Source organism: Eulemur rufifrons, chromosome 23 (assembly GCF_041146395.1).
Source record: "Eulemur rufifrons isolate Redbay chromosome 23, OSU_ERuf_1, whole genome shotgun sequence".
Lineage (NCBI taxonomy): Eukaryota > Metazoa > Chordata > Mammalia > Primates > Lemuridae > Eulemur > Eulemur rufifrons.
In genome coordinates, this window is record NC_091005.1 from 150852 (window position 1) to 166127 (window position 15276).

Consider the following 15276-nt stretch of genomic DNA (forward strand, 5'->3'; position numbering starts at 1 on the left):
AAGTGGTAAGTCAATAATGGGCAGGCCACGTGTGGACTAAAATCAGTCTCGGATTCTGACTTAAAGCTGCCACCACACACAGCTGTACAACTGAAGTACATCAGCTCACTTACCACTATAAAGCCTGCCACCGGATGCAGCTTAATTGTCACTTGCCACTCACTGACAGGGTTTTGATATGAGTCTGCCAGCAGTTGGTTTATCATGGTCTCTGTGCAGTCAGGCCTCCCTGCGAATGATAATCTGTACCTGCAGCCGCTCCCCGGCGCTCGCATCTCCACCCCTGCTCCACGTCAGATCGTCAGGCGTTAGATTCTCATAAGGAGCCGCAACCCGGATCCCTCACGTGCAGTTTACGGCAGGGTCCGCGCTCCTGTGAGCGTCTCGTGCCACGGCTGATCTGACGGCAGGCGGAGCTCAGGGCCTGCCGTGAGCGATGGGGAGCGGCCGTGAATGCAGGTGAAGCTTCCCTGGGTCACCTGCCATCACCTCCTGCTGTGTGGCCTGGTTCCTAACAGGCCCCGGGGTTGGGGACCGCAGGTCTGCGTGCAGGGGGGGGCGGCGGGGGGGGGGGGGGCGCCTCCCTGCCCCGCCCGCTCCGTCCTCCCCGAGGCTGCGTCTCGTCCCCTTCCGCAGATGCTCTGTGCACACGAGGCCATCTGCTCGGCCGTGGGGGGTTGCGAGGTGTCTTGAGGCCACACACCCCTCCCTAGAGAAAATGCACATGCAGACACCCCCACCCCAGTACACACATGCGCATACACATGTATGTGCACACACGCACGCACGCACGCACATGCACACACGGTGTCCGCAGTTGCCCTGCCCCACTGAACTCTTCCGTCCACCAGGGTCTCCCTGCAGGAGCCTCCGCTGGCTGCCCCCGCCTGCCCCTGCCCTCGGGCCCCAGGCACAGCAGCCACTCCACATACAGATGGGGAAACTGAGGCTCAGAGAAGCGAGGGGGCTTGCGGGTCGTCAGACAGGAGGGGGCAGGGGTGAGGGTCTGACAGTGGCGAGTCCCCACCCAGGCAGCCACGTGCGTCACCGCAGCCCACTACCCCGCTGGCCCCGCCAGGCTGCAGGTGGGCCCCTGCCCGGGGCCCGTGCTTGGCTCCGCCAGCTCCCAGCGTGCACGGCCGTGCTTCCTCCCTCTGCCCCCGCCCGCCTGGCACCCCCCAGCCCAGGCAGCGGGCGGCCCAGATGGCGGCCGCCCCCCCACGCCTCTGGGGGTGGGACGGCTGTTGTTGGCGGCGTGGCCTCAGCAGCTGGGGAGGAATGTGCTCTCTTTGTGTGCCAGCCGCGGCCAGCAGGCCTGGACATCTGGGTCCCATTTGCGGCCCTTTGGGGAGCGCGGAAGGTTTTAATTCCAGCCACTTGGAGCTCTCCACCCTCCCCAGCCTTTTCCTGCTCTGCTCGGCCCCCGGAAGCCGGGACGACGTGCTCTGGGCGCGTCATGGGACACCGAGGGCTCTGGGCTCCGAGGCCAAACCAAAGCCCGGGCCCCAGACTCACCCGACCCTCCTCTAAAACCGCCGGCAAGAACACGGCAGGCCTGACTGTCTCCTGCCCAGGGACATGCCGCGTTTCCTTTCCAGCCGTGTTCCTACATGCATTTCCGAGATGGAATTACACGCTTTGCCACGTCTGATTTTGCTCCTGGGTCACTTTTCCACGGCAGTGGACGGCATTCCGTGACATCACTTTCGCAAGTAAACATGCACTTGAAGTACAACACGGAGAACAGCGTGCACACGCGTGTGACCGTCAGCCAGAGCAACAGACGTCTTCTGACCTGTCCCCCGGGCCCCTGTGGTCACTCCCTGTCCCCCGTCCTGACCTCTGGCGTCCCAGAGCAGTGTCGCCGGGTTGTGAACTCCGGGCAGATGGGATCTCACGTCCGTGGTCTGCAGGGCCTGGCCCCCCCGCCGTGCGTGTCAGATCCGTCCGGGTTGTGCTTGGTCCTGTTGGTCCTTGTGTCCTGATGTCCCCAGAAGGAAGGCCACGGCTCGGGAATCTCTCAGCTGTCGATGGGCATTTCGGCAGTTTCCAGCCTGGGCCTCCTGTGACAAGACGGGTGGTAAAGGTGCGTGTGTGTCGGTCCCAGCGGACGTTTGTTCGCGCTTCTGCTGTTTCCGTCCCGGAAGTGAGTCTGCCGCGCCATGGGGGCACCGTTCAGGATAGCGGGTGCTGCCGGGCAGCTGTCCAGAGTGAGTGCACCTGCCATGCGGGTTGTAAGGTCGCTAGTGTACCCAGCCTGGCTGAGGGGTCGTTTATCCTGTTGTTGGTCTACTCGCCACCGTGATGAGCACCCTGGGGACAGCGTCTGGTGTGCCTGGTTATCTCCTTAGAGGACGTGCCTCACGGTGGATCCGCCCAGCCTGCCGACACCGCTGGGGAGTGGGTGCAGCCGGAGGGGCGCCAGCCCGAGTCCCCTGTCCTGCCCCGTCCTCCACGTCACCATCTGTGGGGTCTGACTGCGGCCTCTCGGGCGCCTTCCAGCTCTGACACGTTGAGATTCTACATACCAGCGTGTACCCGTTCACCGTCACCGTGTAACAAACCACCCGAGACGGAGTGGCTTAAAACAGCCACCGTGCTCTGGCTCTCGGACCTCCTGGTCGGCGGTTTGGCAGGCTCCGCTCCGTGGTTCCTGTGGGCTCAGCCGGGCTTGCTCCTGGGTCTGTGGCCAGCTGTGGCCCCGTCAGCAGCTGTGGCCTCGGCCGGGACAGCTGGTGCGTCCCGTCCCGCAGTGGCTGCCGGCACGTGTTCACTTGGGGACCCAGGAGGGAGCAGGTGGAGCTGGTGACCTCTCTCGGCCAGGCTCGGAGTGGCCGACGTCACTTCCGCCGTGTCCTGTTGGCCAGAGCCAGTCCTGGGGCAGCCCAGGTCCGAGGGGCAGGGAAACGGGCTCCCTGCTTCCTCGGGGAGAGCTGCAGTCACAGTGCGGGGGGCGTGGGCTCCGCAGGGTGGAGAACTGAGTCCTCTGCAGTGAATCCACCCCACGGCGGGGAGGAGTGCCTGTCACAGGACAGACTCAAATAGCTCCCGCGAGGGTGTCCTCCCCGACTCACACAGCAGAGGGACAGGTGCCGGTTTGAGCCAGGCTCTCCCTGCTGCCTGGGGAGCAGGTGGAGGGTCCCTCTCATGGGCTGGGCGGCAACTCCCCTGGGCACCGTCGGGGCTCTGTCCTCAGGGAGGCGGGCAGTGCACACAAGGGCCGACATAAACGGTGCCTCCGGGTGCCGAGAGCCGCCCCAAAGAAGGTAAACGGGTGACGTGGTGGGACATGCTGGGGCTGGGGACGGTTTTGAGTTCGGTGCTCAGGGAAGGGTCCTCTGAGGAGGGATGTTTGAGCCACAACCTGAGTGATGAAAAGGACATGGCCTTGCAGAGATCTCGGGGAAGCGTTGTGGCAGGTGCAAAGGCCCCGGGGCCAGGCGGGAGGGAGGACAACAGTGGCCGGCGGGCCGGGGCAGAGGAGTGACCCAAGGCGTGGACGGCTCTGTCCCAGCTCCCGATTCCTGTGGCGATGCTCAGGTTCACCCTCAGAGTGCAGCATCCAAACACGGTCCTTGGTCCTCAGACACCCGCACGAGGGAAGGTGCAACGCCGAGTCTGCCTGGCGCCATGCAGCTGTCCAGACAGAGAGGGACGGGAACCAGGTCTCCCGAGGCCTGCCCAGCGCTGTTGCCATGGCAACCTGGCCACCTCCACCTTCCTCATCTGCAGCCCTGGGTCGTGGGGTCCCTGCGTCCTGTCCGGGGGTGGCCCAGCGCCAGGCGGCAGCGAGTTAGCAGGCGGGGTGGGGGTGGTCGGGTCTGCCCTGGGTCGGGCGGAATCCGGACCTGGCTCTGCGTCCCCTCGGGGGCAGGGCCACCTGCCCAGTGGGGAGAAAACACTAATCTTGTATTTTTATGTTACTGGTTATTCACGGGGCTCGATGGGGACCAGATGCAGGAAGCGGCTTCAGTCCCAGCCTGGGACGTGTTAGCGCTGCGCCCCACCCCCGTTCCCGCCGCCCGGCAGAGCCCCGGGGACCAGAGGCCCCGCCCAACGCTGGCTCTGGGGGTCAGCCCCAGTCACCGCACGCGGGGTCCTCTGTGTCCTGGGTTTGCCCAGAGGAAGCCCCAGACCCTCCCCTCAGCCGTCACCTCAGCCTGGGAGCCTCGGCCCGACCCGGGCGGCCTTCTCAGAAGTGGTGGCTTCCAGGGGTCACCTGTCCCCTTCTCCTGGCGCCCCCGGAGGCTCGGCCTTGTTGGGGAGATCATCCCGGCTGCGCGAGACCCCAAGGACTCCAGCGTTGTGGCTGGGCCATGGGGGTTCAGGAGAGAAGCCTCCAGAAGGCCCACGGAGGTGCGGGGGAGGGTGTTCTGGGCCCGAGCCGGGTCTGGAGACTCAACGTGGCCCCCCCCCCCACCGTGCGTCCACACCTCACTCGGCCCCCTGCACGCCAGTCACGCGGCGCCGTCTCGCCTGCGCCAGGGCCCAACGGCCACACACGCTGGGTCAGCGGCCCCGGGAGGCGTCTGTGTCGTCTCGGGGCGTTTTTAAACAGCTCAGTGCTCCGGGGCCTCCAGGCCCCACGTAGGGACCATCCGGGGGTCTCCCAGCATCGACGCCTGCCCGGCCGAGGGGGGAGCTGGAATTCGGAGCCTGGACCCTGTTCCTGGCAGGTGCGGCCATGGCTGGTGGCCTCAGGTGACCTCACCTCTTGCGGGCAGCGAGCGCCATCTTGGCCGCGGCCTCGCAGGGGCTGCTCCCTGCACAGACCTGCACCCCCTGTGAGGGGACGCTGCACCGCGTGACCCAGAGAAGCCAAACGGTGCCGTCCAAGCCCCCCAGGGTTCTCCAACTGCCACTGCGTCCTCGTCCCCAGCCCACAGTGGGGAGGTGGGGGCTGCCCACCCAGGTCACCTGAGCTCATCTGCCAACACTTCCCTTTGACAAAGAAGGAAACTGAGGCACAGCCCCACTCCTCAGGGTGCAGGCCCCGCACCGGGCCCCGAGCCCGCCCGGCAGCCAGGAGAGGACCTGCTGCTTCTGAGCTCTCGGCCGTTGGGGGTATGAGGGGCCGGCGGGGCGGGGCAGGGAGGCCCGGAGCCCCGAGGGCCGTGGTCAGCTCCAGGGAGCAGCCGGTGAGGCTGCGTCTGTCCCGGGACCGCCAGGCCCTGACTGCTGCCCCACAGGGGTCCATCCCAGGACCATGGAGGGAGTGACTCGGAGCCAGGCTGCCTGGGTTCGAGGCCCGGCACCCCCTGCCTCAGTTTCCCCATCTGCTGACCGCATAGACCCGTGGGGGATGAAACGAGGGGATCCGCACAGATGCCCAGGTCAGGCCCGGCTCGCAGTGAGGCTTCATAACCTGCGCAAAGGCCCTGAGGCAGGAGCAGCCGAGGCAGTTCACCTGTGCCATCTATTGTCACCTGTGCTACCTGCCCGCCTTCCCGTGCCCCCGTGCGGCTTTTGTGAGGGTCACTGAGGTCACAGCAGAATCAGACTGGAGGGTCATTACTTCCAGAGGTGGCAGGACGTGAAGACGGGCTCCCACCCTGAAGCTCAGGGAGCCACCTCCCATGGAGGGTTCTAGAACCCGGGCTGGGAGCATGGGGCTGCAGCCGGTTCCCAGCTGGGCAGGGCGGGCTGGGAACCACAGGCGGACAGGGACAGTGATGGATGGAGCGGCTTGTTCCGGCACATTCTGTGTTCTTTCCTACCGGCTCCGCCCGTACTTGGAAAGCTGTTTCCTCTGTCATCGGATTGGTGACGTTCGGCTGGGACTGGACGCGCCGTCTGGGAAAGACACAGGGTCTCCCATGGGCCCTGGGGAGCAGCCACCAGAGTCTGGGAACTTTCTGGAAGGGCGGGAGCTGGGGAAGCGGGTGAGGCTGTGCCGGGGCTGGAGGAGCTCACGGCCTTTGGGGCAGCAGCTCAGCAGGAACCCCCATGAGGCTGTGCCCCGAGGGGCAGCACACGCCCAGCCCCGCCCGCCCCACGCCTGGGGGGGGCTCCCGATGCAGCAGCGTGAGAAAGACGGACCAAGCCCTGCGGGGGGTCGGGGTGGGGGGAGACAATGAGAAACGCCCCCCTCGGCGCTGCAGAGAGGGGCAGGGGAGGCTTAGCAGAGACCCGCAGACGGACGGAGGGAGGGCCGGGCCCCGCCCCGGGGCTCTCAGCTGCAGCTGCCCCCCATGGCCAGGAGGGAAGAGGCGGCTGAGCCAGGATGTCTGGATCCACGCATGGCTCTCCGCCGCCCTGTGCCTCAGTTTCCCCACCCATGAGCAATGTTTATGCCGGGGCTGTCAGGAGGTCAGCGAGGGTTGGCTCAGCCCCTTGCAGGAGAATTCTTCCCAGGGACGCTGCACTCTGAGCCGGGGAGGAGTGAGGAGATGTCATGCGGGGCCCTGAGGGCTGTGGCTGAGGGCGGCAGCTGCCCGGGGACCCCTGTGTCGGGCGGCCGGGCAGGGGCGTCCCTTCCCCAGAGTCCACACTTTGCACGTGCGAAGCTGGGCCCTGGTTTTGCTGGGGCAGGTTTCAGCCCCTGCAGAGCCGGCTCACAGGTATTTGAAAGGAGACAGGGTGTCCTTGGGGACCAGGGCTGCTGCCGCCCCAGCTTGTCCCCTGGCTGCTGGCTTGGGGCTGGGACACGCTGGTGGCCACGGCTCCCTCTTGCTCATGGAGCTCTGAGCTCTGGAGGAAAACCCCGTGGTGTCGGGAAGATTGTCCTCACAGTCACGTGTGCAGAGTCAGGACACCTGCGGTGCCACCCCTGACTCAGAGCGATGAGGGGGCACCCCCCTGCCCAGAGGCAGCCGCCCACCCGCCGTTCCCACCCGCCATTCCCGGGCCGGTGCTGCCCAGCGTGGCGCCTGGGCCACGGCCGGGCCAGTCCAGGTCGGGACTTTCGTCTCCGGCCACCGCAGGGCTCGGCGGGTTTCCTGGTGCTTCTGGCTCTGACACCCGCACGCGTCACTCGCCCTCCGCGAGCCTCAGTTTCTCTGTCTGTAAAATGGCTGTGATCGCCAAGCACCCACCAGCCGGGCCCCACCCGCCCAGCCTAGCGCGTTCCTCACTTCTCGGTTTCCTTCGATTCTCGTGGCTCAAGCGAGGCCACCTCCACGAAGGGCTTTGGAAATTCCAGACAGGCGGCATCCCTGGCGTCCGGCCTGTGTCCCCAGTGCCAGCCCTTGGCCCCGTCCCCGCCTGCCCCTCCCACGCGAGCCCAAGGGCGGCCTGCTCAGACGAAGGGCTGGTCAGGACAGGCCCGCACCCCACAGGGCAGCCGGCCACCTTTGCCTTCTTTGGTTGTCACTGGGGACTGGGGACTGGCCGCCCGCCCTGCTGCCGGACACCGCGTTGACGAGTCCCACAGCTGCGGCCACACATGTGCCGGGCCGTCAGCCTCTGACAGGCGGGTGGAGGGGCCGGGCGGGCGCGGGAGGGAGCCCGGCGGCTGCGCTGAGGGACAGGTGCTGCGGCCTGGGTGGCTGCTGTCGGCGGCTGCCCCCCCCCCCCGGCCTCCCCGCGGGTCCCCGGAGCACAGAGCTGGTCCAAGCCCCCCACCCCGGCACCCCCCACCCCGCCCCAGGACGCTGGGACATCCGGAGCCTCTCCGAGCTTTTCTTCCCGCCGTGCAAGGTGGGGGTGGGAGATTAGGCGAGGTCTGTGCGGTACTTGCTGTGTGATGACGGGAAAAGCCATTTATTAATCACCACCCGGAGAGGCTGGGGGGCCGGCCCACGCCGGGTCTCTGCACCTGCTGACGGTGGTCACAGTGACGGTTAGCGGGTGTCACGCGCCCAGACGCTGGCCCCATCTCCTCCCCCGGCCCGCACTGGGCCCCCACAGCTGTCAGGGGGGCGTGTGGGGGTCTCGGGCAGTGTGAGCTCTGCCCTGTCCTCATCACGGCCAGAGAGGTCCGAGCCGAGGCCCCCAGGTCTTCCCGGCCTGGCGCGACCCCTGCAGGGCACCCCAGACACTCGGTGGGAGGCCCGGGTCCAGCCCCCCTGGGCTCCCCGCACTGAGCAGGCGCCTGACACTCGCGTGAGCTCAGGCCACGTGGGAGCCGTGTTCAGCCTCAGGGCCTGACCACCACTGTGTCCAGGTGGTGCTGACATTGGTGGCCACAGTCCGCGTGGCCAGGGCAGGAACGTCCTGAAATTGACACTTCCCAGCCTTGGCTGGACACACGACTGACGGGCAGGAGAAGGTTAAATAGAGGAGCCCCCCCCCCCCCGCCAACCCTGGGTGGATGCCCCTCCCCAGGGGGGCCATTAGTGTCTGACAGCAGAGGACCCGGAACTGCCTCCTGAGGGCAGCAGCCTCACCTGGGGACGTGTTGGGAATGCAGATTCCCGGGCCCAGTGCAGGCCTGCCACAGGGACCGGGTGGGGAGGCGGCACCCGTCTGGCTGCACCGGGCTGGCGCAGGTGGGGCATGGCACCGCTGCCTGGGGCGCTGCCAGCCCCTGGGCTGCAGGAAGTGCAGGCCTGGGGGCTCCCTGGTGCGGCCACACCCTGAGGGTGCCCACCTGTCACCTGTCCCCTGCCGGCTGGGCCACCTGACACGGGCTGACCCAAGCCTGTGCACTCAGGCCCCAAACCAGTGCTGAGGGGGCCTCCGCCCTCCTCACCCTCCTCACCCCCTCACCCTCTCCCTCTCTCTCCCCGCTCCGGTCCGACCACAGCCGACGGCAGGAGCAGGACGCAGCGATGCCCGACTCCCCCGCTGAGGTGAAGGCACAGCCCCGGGCCACGCCACCCGCCATGCCACCTCCGCCACCCGCCGCCTCCCAGGGGGCCACGCGGCCCCCGTCCTTCACGCCGCACACAGGTGAGTGACCCCCACCCTGGGCAGGGGGACCGCCGCCCCCAGGGAGCCCCCGCGGGGTGTGACATTCTGAACTCTCGGCCTGAGCCAGTAAACGCTGCCGTCAGGCCCCAGGACGGAGGGTCCGTGGTGGCCAAGAGCCGAGCTTTGGAGGTTCCGGTCCCAGCCCTTTCATTCCGGGCCACCTTCAGGACCTCTCGGGCCTGGGGTCCTCGTCCACAGAGCAGGGCTGGCTCCTGCCTGCTGAGGGTGCCACCTGCCAACTCAGAGGGACAGAGACGTCCCCAGGTCACAGCAGGTTCCCTGAGTGCAGGCCCCGAGAGAGCCTCTGAGTCCAGGAGTCTTGCAGCCTCTGCCGGGCTGAGGACCGGCCGAGCGCCGGGGCCGTGGCTGACCCAGCCCTGGGCAGATGGGGCTGGGCCTGCTGGGTGGGCGTCCGGGGGCTCTGGGGCAGGGGCGGCTGGTTCTCCTGCACGGCCGCCATCCGAGCACCTTTTCTTTTAGGCAAGAAGCTTATGACCCAGTGACTCTGAGGTCTCAAGTGGTTGGGAAGAGGGTGCCCCCAGGCTTGGGCCACTGTGGGGGACAGTGTTCTCTGCCCCCCGAGGCCAGCGGCCGGGAGTGTGTCCTCAGTGTTCCTGGTGGTGATGGGGGGGTCCACGTGCCACCCCCACATGCAGAAGCCAGAGCCCGGGCTCTGGAACCCAAATGAAGCCCCCCTCTGGGGAGGAGCCTCCAATTCCTCATCCTGGTGGGCCTGGTCCTCCCCAGGCCAGGAAGAGCTGCTTCCTCAGCCCCCCGCCCCGCGGCTCTGCTGGAAGGTGGGCCAGGGTGGGCTGCGGTCTGTCCCCGGGCGGCAGCACCCTCCACCCAGATAGAGATGCCAGCTGTCGGGTCAGGCAGCGGGTGCGGGCCGGGTTGCCCTGTCTGTGGGATGTGGGCTTTGAGCCGGGCGGCCTGGGCTGGTGAGGGGCCACACCACCTGCCCCAGGTGCGGCCACCGGGAGGCAGGGACGTCTGGGAACGTGCCCAGTGCGGCGCCCGGCACATAGTGGGAGCCTAACGGCCTAACACCCCCTCCCTGCACCTTCAACTCGACCAGAAGCTTCCGGCTCTCTGCAGGGGTTGGTCCAAGCCAGCGCCCCGCTGTGTGTGGAGACAGGAACGGCCCCGGCCCTCCTCTGACAGCCAGGACGGGGCCGTGGCCGCCGGACTCAGCACCCAGCGGTTCTGCGGGTCCTGGCCATGCGGGTCCTGTGTCTGCCCGCGCTGGCCGCAGTGCTCTAGTGCAGATGTTGGCTGAACTTTCATTCTCACGTGGCAACAATGCGTCATTCTCACGTGGCAACGTGGCCAGGCTGGGGTCACCCTTCCCTGTTGTGCAGAACGGTCCTCACTGTCCTGTCCACTCAGTGGTGTCTGTCCACGTCCAGCGCGTAGGCAGAGAGAGGGGCTGCGGCCCTGTGTCCCGTTCACCTGTCCCCCCTCAGCACGGCGGGAAGGGAGTCGGCCGTGAGGGCAGCAGCTCCCGCGCCCGGGGCTGGGGGGCACCGCCTGGGACAGCGACTCCCCCGGAATGTGCTTGGCCCCCGCGTCAGGGACAGAGAGACCATTCCGTGGTCTGCATGGGCTCGGGGCCTGGTCGCTGACCTCCGTGGGTGCGTCTCCCCCGCCCCACCCACTGTGTCCCCCTGTCCCGAGCGTGCTGGACCAGGTGTTCCCGGTCGGGACCAGCTGAGACCTCCGGGCTTTGTTTCCGCGAGGCCTGAGAACAGCCGTGCGGGCAGCCGGCGGTGTGGCTCGGGGTCCCCCCTGCCCCGCCAGTGCTCAGCCCCGTCAGGTTACATTTCTGGGGTGGAGGACCCGGCTCTATTTAAAGAACACAGAGCTTATGAAGACACGAGACGTTTTTTTCTTTTCTAAGCTGACGCTTTGGTTCCATCGGGTTGGTAGGAACGTCCGTCCCAGGCTCCAGCCGCCCCCCAGGTGGCCTCACATTTGTTCCCTGATCCCCGGAAAGCCGGGTGGTTGACCACGTCCCCGCACCTGGCTGGTGGCCGCCCTCGGGGAGGCCCCGCAGCTCTGCTGGAGCTTCCCCAGGAATCGGCCTCCCAGCCGAGCTGACAAGAGACCGACCTTGAACCGCAACTTGGTGGCCATGGTCTTCCTTGCACGGTGACTGCCCTGGGCTGTGCAGGACCATCGCGGTGTGGCTGGCGGGATTGACAGGAGGCTGAGGGAAGAGAGGACTCTGGGAAGGGGCAGGGACCAGACCGGCTCCTCTAGGACTGGGCTGCATCCCACTTTGATTGCCCCTGGGACAGGGGGCTCACTACCTTCAGAGCTGCAGCCTGTGCCCCTGTGGCTTCCGCCCACTCAGCTCAGACAAATCAAATTTTCCTTCCTGTTTGGTGCTTTCTCCTCCAAGCCTGCTCCACCCTGGGGTTCCTCTTAGAGACTCCAAGCCCTGAATCTCAAGTCACTTTTAAAACACACAGCTTAGGCTGCAGGTCCCTTGAGGATGGTGCCAATGAGTCGCTAGGCACCTTCTAGGAAGAGGGTTTTAAAAAACCAACCCATGCTGGCCAGGCACGGTGGCTCACGCCTGTAATCCCGGTGCTCTGAGAGGCTGAGGCGGGAGGATCTACTTGAGCTCAGGAGTTCGAGACCAGCCTGAGCAAGAGCGAGACCCCGTCTCCAATAAAAATGAAAACCGCCCCACGCAACAGGGTGAGGGAGACGCCAAGCTTCTTGCAGACACCTCAGTGAGCCCCCAGCCAGCCCCGATATTTTACAGAAGGAAACTGAGCCCAGAGCGAGGAGTGGAGGCCCCAGGTGGTGGCGGCGTCAGGACCTGAGGCCGCTGCTGCGCCGAGGGCGGGGCCGCCTGCCCGGCGCCTGCTGACAGCCTGTTCTTATTTTGCTCGCAGATCGAGAGGACGGGCCCACGCCGGCGCTGCCCCCCGGCTGCTTCCACGGCTGCTTAAAGTGGTCAATGGTCTGTCTTTGTAAGTAACGTGCCAGGAACCACGGCCCTCCCGGGGGAGGCCACGCCCTCCACCCGCCGCCTCGCGCCCACATGGCGTCCGCCGGGCGCGTCCTGCCTCCTTTGAGAGAGGCTCTGATGGGGCAGGTCCAGGAGAGCAGAGCGGCAGGGCCCTGAGTCCACGGAGCCTGCGCCACGTACTGTGGGCCCCAGGCAGCTGGGCAGCCTCTCTGGGCGGCTCTTTCCCAAGCAGCACAGCAGGGCCAGCGAGGCCGATCCCCGAGCTCCGAGAGGTGGCTCAGCTGTCCCAAGGGCAGACCCCAACCCACGCGGAGTCCCAGCTCCTACTCTTGCTGGTAGGGGGACCTTGGGCAGGTACGGCCCCCTGTGCCTCAGTTTCCTCAGCTGTAAAAAGGGAGTATTCTTGGCACTTAGTGCTGAGGGTGACACAGGCAGCCGGGAGGTGACACAGGGGAGGCCTGGCACACACTGGCACCCCGTGGAGACTGGTCCCGAGGGACGTTCCATCCGAGTGCCTGGCCCACAGCGGGTGCTCAGGAAAGAGAAGCTCTCAAGGGGCAACACGTAGAGTCCTTGCCAGCCAGCCGCGCGGTCACGCCACACTCGAGCCGTCAGACAGACGCTGGCACAGCCCGGCGTGGCCTCGGCGTGGCTGCCGGGCTCTGAGAACAAGGACGACGCCCTTGCGCATTGCTCCTGTACTAAGGTGCTGTCCCTGTTGCTGTCCTGGTGCGGGGCCGTGGTGGCCGTGTGCTGGCGTCTGGCACGCAGCCCTGGACCGGGGCTGTCATCATCGGCTGTGTGGCTCTGTGACGGTGACGGTCGGTTCCCAGGTCCAGGGAGCTGCCCGGAGCCCCTTGGCGGGGGGTGAGGGGGCTGCCCGTGGGGTCCTCTGTCCCAGCCCGACCCCTGCGAGGCCCTGCGGCTGGGGGAGCCGCGTGGCCACTAGCGTGTGCCCCCAAACCTCAGCCCGGGACACGTGTGTGGTCTAACTTAGTAACACACCTGTTGCGGGAACGAAAGCACTTGTGCCGCGGCTATTTTCGGCGTCTCTTTAGCAAGTGCTGGGCCCGCCCGCGGGAGGGAGTCGGGCAGCAAGCGGCGAGCAGGCCGCAGCAGCACCCAGGCGCCCCGGGCAAGGCTGGTAAGCGAACCCCAGGGAGGCCGGGCCCGGGCCGGCCAGGGGCTGGCGGTTGGGCCAGGCGGCACGGACGGTGGCGTGCCTTAGAAGCCACTGGAAGGTCCAGACCCCTGGTGACCATCCAGGTTGGCCTTGAGAGGCAAGCCTCTGGCTACGGGGATGTCTCCCGTGGTGACAGGCCACCTCCTGGCCTGGCCGGGTGACAGTGAGTGGCTATCCTCAATGTTGACCGGGTACATATGTCAGCGTCCACCATGGGGTCGGCTGGAGCGCGCCAGTGAGGGGAAGATTCGTGCCATGGGGGCGTCCTCCGGGCAGAGCCTAGAGGGGAGAGACTGGGGCCACCATCCACCCCGACGCGGGGAGCCGGGCAGTGTGGTGCCCAGTGGGGCCATCGCGGCCACGTGTCCATCTGAGCCCCGGGAGCTTCCGAGATCGCTCAGACCAGGGGGGGCAGATGGGTTTCCACCTGCACGTGCATCTCGGGGGCAGCTGTGTTGAGAAGGATCCAGAGCCCTGGTAGCCCCTCGGTTCCCGTCCTTCAGCCTGTCCTCCAGGGGAGGCAGCTCACACGCTCAAGTTCTGTGCCAACCCCACCTTCAGCGGGGGGTTCCAGAATCCTGCTCGGTGGGGGGCCCTCGTTGCTGGGCAGAATCACCACACCCGCACGTAAAGCCAACCGGGCATCTCGGGGCGCTGGGGAGACACACGTGTGCAGCAAGACGGGACCGGCCACACCACCCTTGACCCCTGGGGTCCCCGTGGAACTCAGGGTGGGTTGAGGGATACTTGCAAATGAGGAAACTGAGGCCAGGCCCGAGTCCGACCCACACGGCACATCTGGGCCTGGCGGCAGGGCCCTGCTCGTCACCTGGGCGGCCTCCCCGGGCCCTCGAGAGCAGCCTGCATCGGCTTAACGTCCGCATGGCCTGGGGCATCCAGGAGCTCTGTGGGGCCCTGAGCTGTGTGGCCCCCTTTCTGTCCCAGCTTCTGCCCTGCAGGGGTGACGGCATGGCCCAGGGGGAAGGACAGCAGACCAGGGCCCTGCGCGGGGGGTGGGGGGGGGGGCCCAACAGTGGCATGTCTGCCCCACCCCCACCACGGCGACGTCTGGGCTCGGCTCTTGTTGTGCTCAGTGGCCAAAACCCTACCAGTGGCCGCTGGGTTTGTGGGGTGGCCACAGCGGGAGGTCATGTCTCAGAGCCAGGCTACCCTGCTGGTCTTCTCCCGCCCCGGGGGAGACGTGTGACAAAGCACGGTCTGCGTGTGTGTGGGGTGCGCCTGCCAGGCCCGCAGCCCTGCCAGTGGGGAGCGGCATGTGCCGGTGGGTCCCGGGCGCAGGAGCCCTGACAGCTTCTGGGGAAGGTGGAGCCGGGGGGGAGGGCGCAGCAGTCTAGCCTGAGGGTTAGGGCAGGAGGGCGTCCGGTGGGGGTGTGGGCCGGTCAGGAGCCCATGGGGACGGTCCCTGGGCCTGCGGTGGGGACAGAAGTGAGTGGACCCAGTGAGAGCCGCAGCTTGGGAGGCCAGTGAGCAGCGGTCACCCCCCCGGATGGGCAGGGCAGGCCTGGCTGGGCACCCCGGCCCCACGGAGCGGGCAGTGAACCGCTTCCCAGGTGGCAGGATGTGGCTGGAGCCTCGGAGGAGCCGGGCCTGAGGGAGCCGGGGGCTCTGAGCACCGGAGAGGAGAGCCCGGCGCCGTGCAGACCCGCCGGACAGGGAGGGGTTCGTGGCAGAGTGAGCGACAGGAGCGTGTACGCGTGTGCGTGGAGTCAGGGCGTGCAGGGCTGGTTCCGGGAGCAGCGTGTGGCGAGTGTGTCCGGGCGCAGAAGGGCGCAGGCCGGTTGGGCCAAGTGCCGTGGGCCGGGCTGAGGGGTGGGTGGCCAACGGCCTCCCAGGGGCGTCCAGTCCCCTCCCCGCCACCAAGGGCCCTGGGAGCCCTGTGACCTCTGACCTATTTGCAGACACTCTTGAGGCCAGGGCACAGGGTGCAGGTGGCCAGGTCACGAGATGCCACAGGCACAGCCTTGGCCTCCATCACCCAAGGCTGAGGGCCGAGGTCCTGACCCGAGACTCCACGGTGGCCTCAGGCACCGGCCAGGGCCCTGGGACGCTGACCCCGAGGGCAGGGCCAGGCAGGCTCGTCTTTGTGTCTGGCAGGGCGGCCCCTGCAGCCCGACCTTCAGCTGTCCCTCAGGTCACCTGCGTGTCCTCAGCTCGCACCCGCCAGGGCCTGTGTGCGCAGGCGTCTGTGTGTCCTTGGGTGTCCCAGCCCCCCTGCCGCTGTCTGAGCCCCTCAGCC

General features: G+C 67.2%; 1 protein-coding gene across 1 annotated transcript in view; it reads left to right on the forward strand.

Annotated features, from left to right (window-relative positions):
- Positions 1–15276, forward strand: part of CBFA2T3 (CBFA2/RUNX1 partner transcriptional co-repressor 3) — a 44659-nt gene that overhangs the window by 16931 nt on the left and 12452 nt on the right. The window contains exons 2-3 of the mRNA XM_069497841.1: positions 8687–8832; positions 11760–11837. Coding sequence (XP_069353942.1) covers positions 8712–8832; positions 11760–11837 — 199 coding nt within the window. The 5' untranslated portion in view covers positions 8687–8711. The remainder of the gene's footprint in view (positions 1–8686; positions 8833–11759; positions 11838–15276) is intronic.